Source organism: Falco peregrinus, chromosome 1 (genome assembly GCF_023634155.1).
Source record: "Falco peregrinus isolate bFalPer1 chromosome 1, bFalPer1.pri, whole genome shotgun sequence".
In the NCBI taxonomy this organism is placed as follows: Eukaryota; Metazoa; Chordata; class Aves; order Falconiformes; family Falconidae; genus Falco; species Falco peregrinus.
In genome coordinates this window covers 30,162,498-30,180,929 of record NC_073721.1, presented here as the reverse complement: position 1 = coordinate 30,180,929, position 18,432 = coordinate 30,162,498, and the positions used below count along the sequence as shown (strand labels likewise).

The window sequence follows — 18,432 nt, the reverse complement described above, 5'->3', positions numbered from 1 at the left end:
AGTGTGGCCTGCCTTGCTGAGAAAGAACATTAAATTCAGCTGTGCACAAACTCACGGAAGTGACCTTTTGAATGAAAATGCAGCAGCAAGAGAGTTGTGGAGCATTCTCACTAAATAATAACCTACTGTCTGTGACTTGCAGATTAGTGCTCAGACCACTGTTTTCAGCTGCTACTTACATGGGCACAAGTCCACATGAGGTCAATCTGCTGAGAATAAAGTGTTTGCTGCAGACTACAATATGGGGCACTGTACTTGGGAAACTATTCCCAGTCTCCAGTCCAGCATGATTTTTTGAACTTTTAATAAAAGTCATGCAACAGCATAACCTTGCAAGGCATTTTAAAGAGGTCTTCTCTGCAGGACAGCCACTATCTCATTTAAATAAGAGGATCAAAGGTGTTACTGACACAAACTGAACAAGCTCTCACTTTAACTAAAGAGCAGCAAATGCAAGGACGAACATCCACCATCCACACAGAAATACCCTGCTCCCTCTTTACAGAAGGGCTTGAGGATTATCTGAAAGGCTTCTGCTGGATAGAAAGCCCAAAAGCTTGGGCATAGAGGCAGGTCAGCACTAAAGAACTAGGAAGTCAAACTAGAGGGATCATCACCTAAATGAAAGGTGCAATGTAAAATAGGAAGAGATGCAAGACATTGGAAATGGAGGATATCTTTTTAGTGTGTAAATATAGAACGTCCTCCTTAGACATATCAGATCATTTCGGTCTTTGGAGAAAGGCTAGGTTTTACAAGAAGTATCCCATCCTGTAAAGAACTTAAAACAGATGTCTAAGCCTTCCCAGCAGCTGGGCTGCTGGGTAGTCAAATTGCCCACTGCCAAAGAAAGCAAGGCAAGCTTGCATGCTGACATCCACATCTCAGGGGCAATTAGAAGCCAATCACTCTGCCTGCCCAGCCCAACACCGTCCTGCAATGGATGGGACCTGCTGGCAACCTGCTCCGGCCTCCTCTGTCCTTCACTCCCCAAAAGTATGCATGGCAGACCTTCATGGTTCATGGCCATCCAAAGATTTTGGTATGCAGTTCAAAGATCTAGAAGAGAGACTACCCTGTTCCAAGCATCTGAACATTTTTCAAGCAAAAATGAAGCTATTAAAACAGTTTGCACTGCCAGTTTGCGTTCTGTACTCCCTTTTCAGATTCTGTGTTTGCATTTCGACAAGCTCGCTCTCATCTCACAGCTCTGTTCCCAAATCTGCATCTCTGTGTGGTGTTGCCTCCAAAGGGGAATACAATACGAGAAACTAATCTTCTTGACTTCACTACAGAACCAATTAACTAAGAGTTGCAAAGAAGGAAAAGCTTTTGCTTGGACTATTTGTTCCTATGCAATAAGCACTGCATATGCAATTTGTGAGGTGCACAAAAGCTTGATCCTCATGTGTCTTCATATGTTGATTAATTACAGTAATGCTTTCCAGACAAATAGAAGAACAGTCCCCACTCAAGTACAAAAGAAGCCAAGAACAATAAAACTGTATCTCAACAATTAGGTAAAGTTTGACCATAGTACTTGAGGGCATTGAAAACCTTTGGACCAAAACTGTGCAGAAGAAAACGAGGAGTTTCTTGGTTAACAATTAGTAATTTAGACCTGAAGACTCTCATCCAGAGCTCCAGTTGAAGAGGGAAATTACACAGTATTTATACACCTGGTACCACACAATCTCCCAGTATTTTGATACAAACCCCCCGGTGTTTGTAGTATATTCGCTATTTTAATGTCCCCATTTTAGATGAGAAAGGTGAAATTACCTTCTTAATATCATGTGGTAAGCCAGGATGAGAACTGAAGAGTTCTCACAAAAAGTACTTATGTGTCAAAGGAAGGACTCTGGAGTACACTGTGACTTCTAAAAATAATTACTTTTTATATTTATAAATACACCCTCAAAAAACACCCAACAACAACTAAATCCGAAGAATTTCCTTTGAAAATTCTTTTTTTCCCCCCCATGATTCACCTTTGCATTAATTCTTTGGGTTAAGTAAACTATCAAGACACTTCACCCTGAAGAGCCCTCACCACTGCAGAATATGCAAGATGCCCACTGTCAGGACCAGGAAAAAGCCAACAAACACAGAAGCAATGTAAGACCTGTAAATGAACAAGTTAATGGGTTGAACCAGAAAAGAGCAGGGTTTTTTAAAGCCTATTTCTTTAATTAAAAAGACATTAGTTAAAAGCATAAACAAGTTTTACCTTGCACCCTGTCCTGAAGGAAAGTGCCTTCAGAAGAACTGTTGGCAGGCAGTGCCTGTGCGAGAGAAGAGCTAGTGATAAAAACAGCTCTCATAGCAAGGACACAAATAAACAAAATCTAGGGTCATTCATTTGAGAGTCTGTCCCAACTTGTAAAATGCCACTAGAACTTAAGGTTTCCAGATTTGTAATATTAACTTTTTCCTGTATTAATAGTGTGGTAATGGCTACATCAACAGCAGCAGCTCAGCCAGCCTTCAGATTACACTTGTGCAAAGCACACTGTTTCACAGACGCAAATACGCCCTCCATTTGCCTGGTTCAAGATGCAAGTGGCACAGCACCCAGCTGGGCCACTGTGAACGTCTCGTCTAGTGCCATTTTCCTCCCCTACAGATGTCTATGTTCTCAAGTCATGCTTACATACATAAATTTAGTCCTGTTTTATTAGGACACTTAATATACTTAATTCCTTGGTAGCTCTTCTAAAATCATTTAGAGTACAATCATAGCAAGAAGAGTTTTGTTTACGCACTGCTAGATAGTATGACACAGACAAGAAATTGTCACTGCCGCTCTTTCTGTTCCCCAGAGTTTATATCCTCAGTGAAAAGCTGTGTAAGAAGAAAAAGAAAAAAAAAGAAGGAAAAAAAAAAAAGATTGGTCTGGGCTTTGTTCACATGAGGAATTCAGCAAGCCCTTACATTTCGTATCAGCCTGAAGTTACATGCCAGCAAAGGTGAAACAGGGCAACAATAGATTTGTCTGGTGTCCTAATCTGAAGTTTTCCTGGCACAATGCTTCTCAATAAATACATAGCATACTGAAAATAAAGGAGGACTGCTTCTTCAGCTAGTCCATCTAGAGAAAGCAGACTACAGGTTTCAGAATGGAAAACAGTACTATGAAAAGCAAAATCACTCCAGATTTCCTGAATTCATCTTTTAATGCCAGAACAATCCTCAGACTTTGCAGTCAAGGGACAGGCCTAAGACCACAAAATAGGTCCAAGGAAAAGAAAACTCCTGACTCTTGTTTCCACACCCTAACTGCTCTCTGGTAGTTTAGTATGATCACGTACCCTGGGAAATACAGAGATACAAGGACAGAGCAAAAAAGCAAGAAACTCAATAAAACAATAAGCCACAAACACAAGAGCAATATTTAAGGAAAAATTTCCTAGTAAAATGGATGGAAAAAAGGAGCAAAACAATGAGACAAAGAGAAAACAATGCAGCTAGAAGAAGAAGAGGAAAATAAATTAAGAGCTCTTATTTTTGACACTGCAATTTAAGACAAGCTTTGTTGGAGTCCAAGTGCTAAGTGTCAGTAAATGGAGACAATCAGCAATGACAGATGTCTGCAAGCCTGTTTTATCTAAGCTTCACATCACAGGAGACTGGAGAGTCAAATACAAGCTGTTTGTGAAGTTTGCTTCTTCTAAAAAGACAGAAGTCAAAACGACAAAGTAATTTGAAGACAACACAATACAGGCATGACTCTCCTCCTCCTCTTCAGCATTCACTGTTTGAAAAGCAGTCTGCAAATGAACAAATGCAAAAACCAGTAAGGAAAGGAAGAATTCATCACACAAGAGACCTAGATGTCAGTCATGACTTTCACATGCATTCAGGTAGCTGCATTAAATGCTTTCCAAGCATAGAGCAAAAGGTCTTTCAGATCATATTTGAAGAAAAGTGTTTCCTCCCTCCAAGAAGGGTTGGGGGGAAAGCACTTTAGGTTAATTTTTCCGATACAATTACACAGGACATACTGGATGAAATGAAGTCAGCTCAGTATCATGGCCTTGGAAGATACACTGATTTCTTAAAAGGTTTCGTCCAGTCTTTACAACACCCCTGTACCAGGCCCACCAGCTCTTCAAGCTCTTCCCCCACCTCCTGGCTCAGACTGACCCCAGGCACTGTTTAACCCTTTGATTCCACACCAGTCACTCCCAAGTCTTGTTCTGATCAGCAGAGAGCTCTAAAAGGTGCTTTTGCAGCAGGTTGTTAGCTCTGTGGGACCAATTTTCTGCTTACAACCAGTGGGGTGGCTGTCACAGGATATTTTTTGCAACAGAATGGCCTGATCTTCTCCTGGAAGCAGAAGACATACAGCTCCTGTGGCTTCTTCCTGTTGGCCACTATCCACCACTGGGGATTTAAAGAGGATCCCACATACAGAAAGATGTTTAAAAAAAACCAAACAAAACCAAACACAGAATCATAGAATCATTTAGACTGGAAAAGACCTTTAAGACATCCAAGTCCAACCGTTAACCCGGGACTGCCAAGCCTACCACTAAACCATGTCCCTAAGCATCACATCTACATATTTTTTTAAACACTTCCAGGAACAGTGATTCCACCACCTCCCTGGGCGGCCTGTTCCAATGCTTGACCACCCTTTCAGTGAAGAAAGTGTTCCTAATGTCCAATCTAAACTTCCCCTGGCATAACTTGAGGCCATTTCCTCTTGTCCTGTCACTAGTTACCTGGGAGAAGAGACCGACCCCCACCTGCCTGCAACCCCCTGTCAGGGAGCTGTAGAGAGCAACAAGGTCCCCCCTGAGCCTCCTCCTGGCCAGGCTGAACAGCCCCAGTTCCCTCAGCCGCTCCTCATCAGCCTTGTGCTCCAGCCCCTTCCCCAGCTCCGTTGCCCGTCTCTGGACACGCTCCAGCACCTCTGTGTCCCCCTGGAAGTGAGGGGCCCAAAGCTGAACACGGTGTTCCAGGTGCGGCCTCACCAGTGCCCAGTACAGGGGGACGGGCACTGCTCTGGTCCTGCTGGCCACACTGTCTCTGATACAGGCCAGGATGCTGTCGGCCTTCTTGGCCACCTGGGCACACTGCCAGCTCATGTTTAGCTGGCTGATATAGTATTAACAAATAAAGAGCTTATTACAAAGAGTCAGGAATACAAAGCTTGGCAACAGTGAGTATTTCTGCATATTTTGTACTCTTTCCGTATCAAGCTTCTGTGCAGCTGCCACAATTAGACCATTGTTTGACTGACATCATTATCCCAGACTGTCTTGATTATGAGCTCCAGTTCCATATCAAGTAAAAAAAAAAAAAAAAAAAAAAAATCTCTTGTGGTCAACAGATCAACCTGCTGGTCATATCTGTGTGCTAGGACACAGGAGAAAAGAGCTAACTGGTCCTGTTCACTGAAAAACCTCTGTGCCATCTGCTGGCATACCATTAACGTCCGAGGTTTCCTTCCCCCTTCCAAAAGGCAAAGCTTAACACCTTTTACGAAGGGAAAGCTCAAGAGGGGTGGTGAGATTCCTGCCAAAACACACCCTTCATAACTGTTTCTTCAGCTTATCTGCTTTTTCCTCTTCAATCTGCTGTTCAGCCAGCAGGAGACAGAAAAGAAAAATAAAAGCAGTTCTGTAACCACTGGAGCTCTGTAAAGCTGACCTCCCATCAATTTGTTCCACAAGGCTGACTGACTTTCCAGGCTAGTAAACTGTGAGCTCTGACTGAAACTTTTCTTGAAGCTAGGACATGTATCAACTCCATCAATCATGGACTCACAAATTTCCCAGTGCTTAATAAGCTTGCAACTGTAGCTTCTCATTCCCTGATGCTTCCCTGTTTGTTGAGGTGTTTGGGTTTTTTTTGTTTTGGGGGTTTATGTTTTTGCTTTGTTTTAAGATCTCTGTGCCTATCTGTTTTCAGGAATTCTGTTGAAATCTTATGCATCTTTGATGCCTCTTCCTATCAAATTTAGTTCAAGTCGGCCAGTGGCTTCAAAATTAATTAATGGGGAGAGAGACACTGACAACTGCAAAAAGCTCACCTCCTTCTGTGAGCTATCTTCTTTGCATTAACAAAATCCATTTTCCTGCCCACTCCAGGACTTTTGGCAAATCAGTATCTTGACAAGCTCCTCGGCCTCAAATAGAGCCAAGATACATTTAGTTTTTGCTTTGATCATGATCCTTCCCATATCTCAAGAAGAAAAAACACAACAACCAAACCCACAAGAACTCCCCTGGACCTCTGCTCTTGAGTTGCCTCTGAAATTTCTGTTGCTGCCTTGTGCACACAAGAACCAGAGATGAAATAAAAACACATCACCACTAGAAGTAACAAACTTCCACCTCATAGTAATGCAATAGATTAAAGAGGAAAGAAGAACGGAGAATCCTTTGCTTTACTGATAGATATTTCCTTTCTTGAGGTAAACTCTTTCCTCTGCTAGTCCTAAGGACCACACTCAGGATCCTGAGGTCTTGAGTGACCATGAAAAAAGGAAAGGTCCTTGTTCTCCCTTCTTCCTTAAACTCAGCACCCTACAGCTTGTCAGTTCTGGTAGCTGCTTGCCATACCCACCTACACCCCTGGAACTCATTATCAGCAAGAGGCCACCAGCATTTTAAACGGCAAAAGCTCTGTCCCCCTAATGCACTGGGGATTCCTCCCATGCTCAGGTTGTCACTTGCTAGCAAGCCACAGTCACCGTCAGTGGTTGGATTTGTTTTACAACATGCTGGTGTAAAAGCCCTTGGGAAGGAGGAAGAGTCAGGAAACTGCATCTAAATCTCCTATACAACCCAGCTCTCACATCCTTTTTTCTCTTATCAGTTTGGACCAACCTCAGGTGATGCTGGGCAGATGGATACTGGCTCAGTGGAGGAGGCCAGCAAGCCAGTAGGACCAGAAGCTGCCTCCACACAAAATAAAGTCTCTCCTTTCTATTTGCAGATGTTGTTCAGGACACAGCATGCCAGGGAGCACTGGTCACGCTGTCATTAAATGGTTTGGTCTGCTCTATCAGTCTGCCATCATCACCTTGATACAACAATTACTTGATTTAAAGAAAACAAATAATTTGAAAAACACAGGATGTTAACCAACCCTTACAAATAGTTAACAAGACATGGCCTTGGCAGAAGGAACAGACACCATAAATATTCAAAGTAAGAAACAACATAGCAAACTCAAGGAGAACCAAATGGTTAATGAGACCAAACAGAAAATTACTTGAACTGTGTGAACAATCCTAATTAGCATACTAAAAGATCCACCCTCGAGCTAAGAAAGCCCCCTCCCCAAAAAACGTGCAAAGAATACTGTAACTTCAAATGGCAAAGAGGTTGGTAAGAACCAATGAGAATTAATTGTGGCTATTTGTAATTGTAAACAGTTGTTCAAAGTGTGTAAATTTTTTTAGCATGTGTTAAGAGCTGTGCTAGCTTTGTGGATTTACCACCTAGCCCCCATATCTGTGCAGACATGCAATAAACAAATACCCAGCCCTTGCACAGTGGGTAAAGAACCCAGATTTGGGGTAACAGTTTTGGGGACTCAGACAGGACAGCCATAAGACCTTGCTTGTCATCTCTGACAGCAGACCAGACTGGACAGAGCTCCAGCACACATTGAACACTTGATCAGGGACTCCTCTGGATTCTCTCCAAAGTTGGGGTGACAAGCAACTCAAAGATGCAATGCCCAAACAGAGATATTTGTGCAAGGAAAAAAGGGGGGGGGGGGGGGGGGGGGGGCGGGGCGGGGGGAAATTCCTGGATTGGTGGGTATCCCATTTAGAATTTACTCTCACAAGAGATTAGTATTTCTCACATTTAGACACCAGTCACAGGGGCCTTAACTGACCAAAGGGGTCAGAGCCCAGTGTGTATTGGGGTAGGCTGTAGAGGGGCCACAGCCAACAGTATTTGGTTTTGGTTAGGATAGGGTCAGGCCAATCCATGATTCCTCTGTGTAGCCCTTTGGCCAAGGCCAGAAAGAGAGCTATGGGGATTTTTAGGAATGGCAGGATGGTGCAGAATGTGGATACCAAATGTTGGACTAAAGACTAAGCCTTTATACGAAGCCATAAAAGGTCCCAGAGAACTGTTAGAAAGGACTCCAGAATGTCGGAAAGGCTTTGATGAAATAAGGTTGATGGAAGCCCCAGCCTTGGGCTCACCTAACATGAAAAGCCTTTTCAGCTACATGTACACGGAAGACAGCAGGTGGCATTGGGAGTGTTAACTCAGCTGCTTGGTGACTGGAAGTGGCCAGTCACTTTCCTAAACAATTAGACGAAGTAAGTAAAGGCTGGCCTGCTTGTCTACGAGATGTAGCTGCCACAGCATTGTTAATTGAAGAAGCCTGAAAATTAACTTTAGGACAACCAATAACTGTCCTAGTGCCTCATGCGGTAACAGCCATTCTAGAACTGGAAGGACATCATTGGATCTCTCCTAGTTGACTAATGAGATACCAAGCAGTGTTGCTGGAACAAGACAACACCAATCTTAAAACAGTAAGCTCCCTGAACCCTGCCATCCTACTGCCCCTGCCAGAAGAAGAACCTCTACAACATAATTGTTCAAGTATGGTCTACAAGCAAAAATTTGCTCGATAAGACTTGAAAGATGGACCGCTAAAGAGCCTGGACATGGAATTATTCACACATGGGAGCAGCTTTGTATATAATGGAGTAAGACAAGCAGGATATGCGGTGGTGACTCAAATTGAAAATATTGAGGCTAACCCATTACCTCCTAATACCATCAGCCGAAAAGGCAGAGATGATTGCTTTAACCCGAGCATTAGAAATTGGAAAAGGAAAAAGGATTAATGTGTATACAGATTCTAAGTATGTGTTTGGAGTTATTCAGGTTCATAGAGCAGTTTGGAAAGAGAGGAATTACTGCTGGGAAACACTGGCAAATAGATTCTCCTGAGTTACTGAGGTGCAATCAGTGTAAGCATCTGCTTGTTTCAGTAGGCACCTTTTCAGGGTGGCCAGAAGCCTTCCCTTGCCATACAATCCAGTGAGACAGGTTGTTAAATAAGTAAACTAGAGGTCCTTTACCTTTGAACTTGCCAGTGCATCACTTTCAACCAGGAGATCTGGTTTACTGCAGAAATTGGAAAGATGAACCACTAAAAGAAAAGTAGAAAGGATCATATACTGTTTTACTGACTGCTTACACAGGAGTGAAATTTGAAGGAATCGACTCCTGGGTACATTATACCCGAGTGAAGAAGGCACCTATGACAAAACAGTGGACCACTGAACAAACCAGAGACTGTAAATTAAAAATTTCTGAAGTTTAATGACCTGTATATGGGATTCTGGAAAATCATATATTGAACTAGATTGTACTTGAGGATTAATTTTGTACTGTTGCATGCTCGTTATAAGAGCTGTAGTAGTGATAAGAGTGCATCCAGAGAAATACTAATTTCCTTGTAAACAAGAAATGGTACTATAAATTGCTATCAAAGCTTTGCTCAGTTATAGTGATAGGACAATGCAGGAACCCTGAGAGGCAGCCATGAAAGGTTCCTTGGGAGGACACAAAACAATATGAATAGTGAACAGAACCAGTTGCTGGGTCTATACACACTTCATGGGGAGAATTATGGACAAATATATCCTTTAATATAAACGAAAGAATAGAAGAACAGAAAGTAACTGCCCTTGATCTCCCACAAAATTATTGCACTTCTATCCACAGATGCAGTCCCCAAAAAGGAACAGGTAAATTAAGACTGCAAAACAGGTTATCCACCTTCCAGTGGGAAATATAAAAAATGTAATAAAACAATTGATGTTTTGACACCAATTCTTAAAACCCAAGTCTCATGTTAGCCAGTCCCAGAAGGAAAAGCTTGGTATTGGATCTGGGTGATGAAAGCAAGAAAGTCTTTACCTATAAATTGGTCAGGAACTTGTACTTTAGGAGCCATATTGACATGAAATGATTAAGGGAATTATTAACAAAATTTAATGTATTGTTAGTAGTTTTACTTTAAGACAATCAGAAGAAATTAATTGTTAATGGTTAAATCAAGTTACAAGCATTTTTGAATGCCCTACTAAGCACTTGGTTAAGCACCAGCAAGTTCTTTGTTTAAAGGAGGAAAGTACCACCAGATGAATGAACTGACTGGAAGTTTACCACCAGAAGCACTAACTAGGGGAAAGGTAATTCTGGCAGGGAGATCACTACCATCTACCCATTGACCACCAACTCACCCCCACTCACCCCCAGACCTAAAAAGAAGTTGAGACTGAACATGCAGACTAATTAGCATAAGAAGCAAGAGAACTGTTTGAGGAATAGGAAGCTGAGTATTAAGTAATGAAAGAATTGTTACTCGTAAATCATGAAAGTTTATGTCTCTGCTTGCTGAAATGTGTAAAAGTTTTGACAATCAGCAAGCAAGGCATTTGTGAGTGACCACCTAGCTCCCTACTTTGAGCAAACTAGAATGAAGGAATAGAAATACCTCCACGTGGTGACCTGGCGCTGCGCACCAGGTAACAAATCCACCTAGGGACAATATTACTGAATGTAACTATAGTTGAAGAATTGACACCAGGATTATAGTGTCATTGTGATCCTATATGAAAAGACACATGGGAAGTAATCCTTTGATTGAAAGGCCGACAGGCTTTCATTCAATTGCTAGATGGTTTATACTGTGGTTAAGAGTAAGTAAGCTTGAAAAAGCTATAATAAATATATCAGCAATAGTAGAGAAAATAAGAAATGAGATCAGAAAGAAGTATAAAAATTAGCGGACATTACTATTCAAAACAGAATAGCTTTAGACATGCTGTTAGCATCTAAGGGGGGGTGTGTGCGTGTACAGTCTTATTTTCTAGTTCCTGTATTTACATTGACCAAAGCAGCAGAATATCTACAGATCTTAATGACATTTGGAAACAACCTAAATTTTTACATGAGATACAAAATTATGACAGTTCTATTGGCTTTGCTGAAATGTGGAAATGGCTGACCTCTTGGGTACCAGATTTTAAGTTCACAGATAAAGAAGGTGATATGCATTGTGATTGCAGGAGTTCTAATATTTGTGAGTATATATGTATTAATTCAACGTATATGGAGATGTTGTTCGATCTTGGGTGGGCCAACTAATGTAACGATGAGACTAATATGAGGGGAAAAATAAATTCTTCCCTTATACAGTCTCAGAGGTGGATTTGATGCGAGAATTACTTGATTTAAAGAAAACAAGAAATAATTGGAAAGACACAGGATGTTAATCAACCCTTACAAATAGTTAACAAGACATGGCCTTGGGAGAAGGAACAGACACCATAAATACTCAAGGTAAGAAGTAACACGGTAATCTCAAGGAGAACCAAAAGGTTAATGAGACCAAACAGAAAATTACTTGAACTATGTGTGAACTCTCCTAATTAGCATACTAAAAGATCCACCCTCGAGCAAAGAAAGCCCCCTCCCCATAGTCTAGTACCTTTAAATGGTGAAGAGGCTTGTAAGAACCAATAAGAATTGTGACTGAAGTAACTGCAAACAATTGTTCAAAGTGTATAAAATCTCAGCTATTGTCAAGAGGTGGCTAGCTTTGTGAATTTACTACCTAGCCCCCATGTCTGTGCAGAAAACAAATACCAATAAACAAATATACAGCTCTCAGTGTGGATAGGCTCTTGCACGCTGGGTGAAGAACCCAGATTTGGATAACAACCTCACTTCGCACCCAGCAAGGACTCTCATGCAAAGTGCTCCATTACAGTTTCACAAGCCATTGCAGAGACTACAGCAGTTACCTAAAAATAATACTGGGGGCAGTGATCCCACTGATAATCACATCATTAAGAAAAATCAAGTTCTTCCTTGTCCAAGCAGATAAACAGCAGGTCTCTGCAGCACCTTGAGCCTTCCTTTGCAGTCAAACACTACCTGAGAAATCAGGAAGAAACATCACTTGTGACTGCCACACCAACACACTTCTTGACACAGGTAAGGTATGGGCATGTAAATCCTGCTTGGCAAGACTGTTCTCTCCAGCTAGCTATTACTTCAGGCGTGTTTGTTATGTGCACTGTTCGCAGGCTCAGCCACGCAGGCAATCTTGCCTGTCACAGCTCTGCTGCCACAGCACCCAGGTGTTGGCATCTCAAAGCCTGTCTTCTTAACTGTGGGTTTTCTAATCACACAAGACAGCAAGGGGAAGGAGGAACGAGATTTCCCCATCAGCATCTCTCTATGAAGTCATCCAGGAGTCCCATCCCACACTCTATGCTTGCTTTCTTCCGACTTGGAAGCACAGACCAAAACCTGGCCCAATCAGGTTGTCCTGCAATGTGCAGTGAGTATCTCTGCCCTGCCATGACTCATGGCCCTTCTGAGATTGTCACCAGCCCTGCCTCAGAGACTGCTTTTGAGATGCCTCTGACATGTCGAGTCCTTTCCCCCATATTGCAAAAACAACAGCCCAACCCTGGCAGGAACAGCTTGCCCAGTCATCTTGGATTCATGAACCCCCTGAAACAAATGCAAGACAGGAGTGTGTACAGCCATAGAGTCACTAGTTAAATGCATTAATAAGCTGAGCAGATTCCTATGCAGCTAACCGGAAAGGGCAAACTCTTACCTACCCTGTACCCTGTAAAACAGGGCAGCTTAGATTTGAGGAACATCCCCAAACCCAGTACCAAGCATGCATGTTGTCAGGAGACAGAACAAAAGGCCACATGTAGCTCAGCTACTAAAACTGCATGACATGCCAGACAAGGAGACGTTTACATATGCAGAGCCACGACCAAAGGGCACAGCACAGACAACACTGGATGGAGAAGCAGACCATAAGATCACTAGCCTTTGTGCCACCACAAGCTAATGTCTGTTCAATCCCGCGAGTCCTCCCAGTATGACTTAAAGGGAAAAAAGGGCAAAAAGAAAAGGTGGGTTGTTTGCATTTACTAAATATACTGCCCATTACCTTGGAGGATGTCCCTGTGTTTTCAGATTACAAAGAAACATAAACTGCTCCCTACATTAATGCCTTTCTAATACCACAGAAAGACAAAGATGAACTTCAGCGTAACATCGGGTTAATACAGGCTGACAGAGCCATATAAAAGCACAGTTTGCATTTTTGTCAGCAGAAAAGCAACCGCTGTAGATGCTATGGTGAGCAGCACTTCTAGGAATCAAAGTGAAGGGTCGATGGGTGTTTTAGCCAGGGTTGAGTAACTGCTCTTGAAATGTGGCCAGACATTGAGCACATTCATCCCTCTGCCTCACTGGAAGGGCCAGTAGTGGTATCACCACTTTGGGCAGGATCCCTGCTGCCCAGCAGCAGTCACCCAGAAGCACTGCACCCAGCGGAGCCACTGCTGGTGCTGTCAGTACTGGATGCTGCTGCTAGCCAGATGAGGCTGACCTGGCCTGACCCTGCCTGGCTCTTGAGGCTGAGAGGATGGAAAAATCCCCAACCATATCGAAACAACTCTGGCAGATGAACCTTTCCAAGTTCCCCTTGCAGCATAGCACTACTCCACAAGAGCTACCCAATTTTATTCTTAAGGTAGTGTTATATATTTGTTAATTAATATGTGGAGGGTGCCAGGGAAATTCTCAGAAAGGCAATGACAGGCCCCAGTCGGAGTTGCTTCGACTATCCTGAAGAAAACTGCCACACTCTCCCCAGGATCTATCAGACACTTTCAGACCAGGCTTTCCATTTGCTGCAGAGATGCAAGGAGAAATTCTTACAGCATTTTGTGTAATTGTGAGGGTAACTCACAAACAAAAAAATTTCAATCCGCTGGAAAGTGTGCCATACAGATGAGGCGCCAGAGTTCACAGTGGTTTAATCATCACGGTACGAGCAGTACTTAATCCAATCCGCAGTTATTTAGAGGTTCCTGTTCTGAGCAAGTACAGGACGTACTTTGATCTCTGCTGCCTCCTGCCAAAACTGTGGAAATTAGCAAGCCAAAAACCAAGAGTCACAGACAAAGATGTCATGGAAGACAAAATATATCCTATGGTTATACAAGCAGCTCTCCTTCTGAAGACCCTGATGCATTTTGGAAGACACAGAAGTGCAGTTGCAACTAATTACCTTTACCTTAATCAAAAAAGTTGTCTTAAATTTACGGATGTGGAGACGAGCCTCTCTTACGTGGGGATAATTGAAACTTTGCTGTTCAGTTCACAAACTACCTGATGAAGTGATGCTCTGAAAGGGCCCAAGTGCAGCCAAACTCTTAGATGAAGTGTAGTAACTCCATATTGGTGCAATCAGAGCTGTGGTCACAGCAAGAGCACAGCCTTGGACAGAAATTCTGCGTTATGGGGGTGTTAGCCACAGCGACAGTCACGCTGAGTTCTTCCTTAAAGCAAGGATCCATCCTCTTTGTCACATACGATGAATCATCCCTCAAGTCACAGTACTTCAAGAAAACTCTTCAATTTGGGATGAAATCGGTCTTTAAGAAGAGCCTGCTTCTGTCAGATTTTGGCTCAAAACCACATTATTAGAGAAAGACAGATTCCACAGACTTGTCACATAGTTAACATTCACTTAAATCTCTTGTTTTTAAAGAAAACAACAGTTGAGAAAACTATGTGATAATTAAGTTGTAGGCGTGGGAAGCAGACAGATAGTTAAGGCAGTCAACCTTTACTCTGCCCTGTAGAGACAAACTACAATAGAAAACTTATTCTGTTCAAACTTCTTCATTACAAATTCGATCACATTCATTTCAAAATATATTAATTTCTTATTTCCCCACTTCCTTCTCCCTCAAACCAAGAGGGGAGTGCCCAGCTAAGCTGTGCAGTTAAGGCTATACATCTATGGTCGCAACTGAACATGGCTAGATTTCTTCTTCCTGTGACATTTATCCTAACTTTATTACACAATTGCAATTATTTCTGCCCATAATCTACTGACAAATGCTTCAACTCCAGTTAACAAGAGTTTTGCGCTCTGATTACAAGTGAAACGGCAATGAATAGTCATGGAGACAGTTAAATAACTTGGATTCAGGATGGTAATGTGCTAATTATCTTCACTCTCCTCCACCCACCACCCTAAACAAGCCTTAGTTAAAAGAAAGGTCTTTGAAGATCTTAGGCAGCCCGGACTTATTTTAACCTGAAAAATCAGACCCTCCTGTGGAGGGTACAGCATGTTCTTGGGAATGTTTGTTCAGTGTGGCTAGGCAGTACAGCTCCACCTCCTGAATTATTTAGAGGACACATTTCCTGCAGCACCTCCCAGCTTCAGACCACCAGGTCTGTGGGACTGTTTTTACAGGCAAGGAGGCATGGACCCTGAAAAACAAGCTCCCCCAGACAGCAGACGCAAGCAGGGCATGGCAAATGTCTGCAAGATAGATGGAAGTAGGCAGCGGTCACAAGAGGCAGCAAGGGCAGCAACAATCTGAGAGAACAAGAGGCAAAAGCTGTCAAGAGTTTCAGCTAGAAACACCGGAACCCTTGGTACGGAGATCTTCCTATTCCAGCACCGCCCCACTGCAGCTCCTCTCTACAAGCTCCCAGGAAAACAGGCTCCAAGGTGCACACACGCCAAAGCAGGCAAAGTTTTGTCACATACTGGTGTTCAAGATCCTACATAACCACTGTCATTTTTGAGTGGGTAGCTGTCAATCTCTAGTATGCAGTGAGATAATACCAGCCTTTTGACAGACAGAGTCTACATTTAAGATCTAAAATAAACTGCAAGGGTTTTATATAGACAAACTATGAAAAGAAAATGAGTAAAAGATGCATCTGTATCTAAGTGCTCTAAAGAAAATACAGGCCGCCAAAGCTCTTCTCTCCCACTCTCATGTATTATACCACTCAAGACTTACTATTTTAGGATTATTTCTGGTGCACTGACTGGAGAGGATATCCACAAGTCATGTATGCAACTATTCCACAGGCAACCTACCTGTATGGTTGCTTCCACACTCCTCCTTTTTCCTTTCCTCCTTTTCTACTTCCTATTCCTTTCTTCTACCAGCTCTTTGACAAATGTATAAGCTGTATGATGCAGGGAGCATCTTCCACAGTCTTCAAAGCAGGTATGGTATTTTTATGAGCATGTATACGGTTGAAGACTTTCACAGCTACTGCACAGATAATCCTACTAGCCGACCACTGCTCACAGCTGGAATACTGCAACAACCGGAGACCAAAACAAACCTGAGATGTGCTCATATACGCTTAGTTCATGTATGGCAGCTCACAGACGAAACAGAGCAACAACTAGCACTTCTATCTATTAAAGGCATTTAAGACAACACGGAAAAAATACTGTTCAATGCAATCCTGCACTTGGCTCCCCAGGGCAATAATGGCCAAACCATAGCCTTGGTGCAGCTGAAGGAGATTTGGGATGGCACTACCAACAGGGAATTACACAGCTATTAAAGTAGATCTGGTGTGCTCAGCACCCTGAAAAGAAGAAGGAAATTTAAAAGGAGGGTAACATCTGTAGCCATAGACAAACTCCTCACCTCCTCCTCCTGCAGAAGCATTGCGAAGTATTTCAATGAACCCCTTCCAGAAGGGACACTCCCCATCTGCACCACCATGACATCAAGCACCATGCAACCCACAGTCTGTGACCTACACTCACAGATCAGCATCTCACTGGCTCAGACCTTCAACAAATGCAAGCTACAATCTGTAACTTAAAAGTAATACACCACATCAAATCAGAAGTCACCATATTCCATCTGTGTCCTGCAGAGGATGAAAAAAAGACATCTTGACTCTGCGACAGTAAGATCCTGGTCGTGCATAGGTTGCTTGGCCTAGTATAGTCCTCTCTGAGTGGTGCTCAGAGATCAACGCGCTCCCACATATCAGGGTGGGAGAGGTTTACAGGCATCTACACTGGGGGAGCCAAGAACATCACTGGAGAGCTGAACGGTACACATTGCAGCATAGGCAGGAAAGAATAAAGAGATGAAGAAGAAAGAATCAACTTCACTAAAACCCTTTCCAGGCACGAAGAAAGTAGTAAGCAAGTGGTCACAGCCTACAAAGACAAGGCCTGGTCCCCCTCATCCCAGTTGAAACACACCCCCTCTTCCTTCCATCTATGCAGAGGCTTGCGTCGAACCTCCCCACCACAGCTCCTGCAGGGGAAGACTGGCTCACCTGGCTTGTGCAGCACCACACAAGTCTCATTTACTGCTGACCCAGGTCCTTTGGCTACTTACCCCACGGCCACCCCTCAGCTCATCCCAAACCTCCTCCAGCCCCGTCCCCTCACAGGCCACATTCTCCCCTGTTGCCACCACCGAAAGACACACGCTCCTCCACCCGCAGGCCCCTGCGCACCTGCCAGCTCCAGCCTTCTGCCCTCACCATAACCACCTTCTCCATAACCTCCACTCCACCACCATTAAACATCATTCCTCCATGTCCTGCAGCCACCCTGCCATACAAAGCACCTCCAAGAGGCACTGCCACCCAACCCCTACACCTCTCCATCCCCACGACACACAAGCACCCCCAGACTGAGGGTCTCTGCATCTTCTTCAGCTTTACTTAAGTCAAGGGGGGGTCCCCAACCCTTAAGCGGGCCCCTAAAAGCCTCCTCCCTCAGCCCCAAGAGCCCCAGACACCCCACGCACGCTCCCACCCCTACCAGCCCAGCCTGAACCCCTACCCCAAAGACCACCTCCCTCAGCCCGGAGGGCGCAGCCCCCCCCGCTCACACCGCTGCCCCCCCAGGCCTGCGCGCCCCCCACAGCCGGCTCCCACCATAGGGACACGGCCCCCCCAGCACGGCGCGACCCCAGACCCCCCCCCAGGCGGGCCCCCCAGGGCAGCCCCTACCTGGGCAGGCTCCACGCTGGCAGGCAGCCCCTCGGGCAGGGCCTGGAACAGCAGCAAGGCCATAGCGGCGCGAAGCCTCCTCGCCATCCCCCCCCCACCCCCCGCTCCCCGCCTCCCCAGCCCGACTGCGGCCCGGGACGGGAGCCGAGGGGGCACCCCGCGCCCCGACCCGCCCCAGCCGGCCGTCTATTGGGCAAGCGGCGCACCGCTTGGTTTGTCATTGGCTTAGCGTGCTGTCGCTTAGGGCAGAACCGGGAGGGGCGGGGTCTGCGAGCAGGGAGCTGACATCTTGAGTGTGGCGCACCGGGCAGGGAGCCTGGGGTAGGACACGGGCCGCCACATTGTGAGTGGCGGAACTGGCCAGAGAGGGGTGTGAGGGGCTGCACCCCCAGTGCAATGCACCCCCTGTGACAGAGCCGTGCACTGCAAAACCAGGGTTCACAAATACCCTCTGACCTGCTACGGCCTCCCTGACACCCCAATGGCAGCCAGGCTCTCACCCACCATTCACCTGGTCACATCTGGTCACCATGGTCCCCACTCAGCCCCCTCCACAATGCACCCACATACCCAGCCCTGGGGC

General features: G+C 44.5%; 1 protein-coding gene across 2 annotated transcripts in view; it reads right to left on the bottom strand.

Annotated features, from left to right (window-relative positions):
* The window catches only part of WBP1L (WW domain binding protein 1 like), a 65,581-nt gene extending 47,625 nt beyond the window's left edge, over positions 1-17,956 (bottom strand). The window contains exon 1 of one of the 2 annotated variants that reach the window (XM_055811605.1): positions 17,850-17,956. In XM_055811605.1, the coding sequence (XP_055667580.1) occupies positions 17,850-17,936 (87 nt within the window). In that variant the 5' untranslated portion in view covers positions 17,937-17,956. The remainder of the gene's footprint in view (positions 1-17,849) is intronic. The other variant, XM_055811610.1, reaches the window with a different exon arrangement.
* Positions 17,957-18,432: the final 476 nt, after the last annotated feature.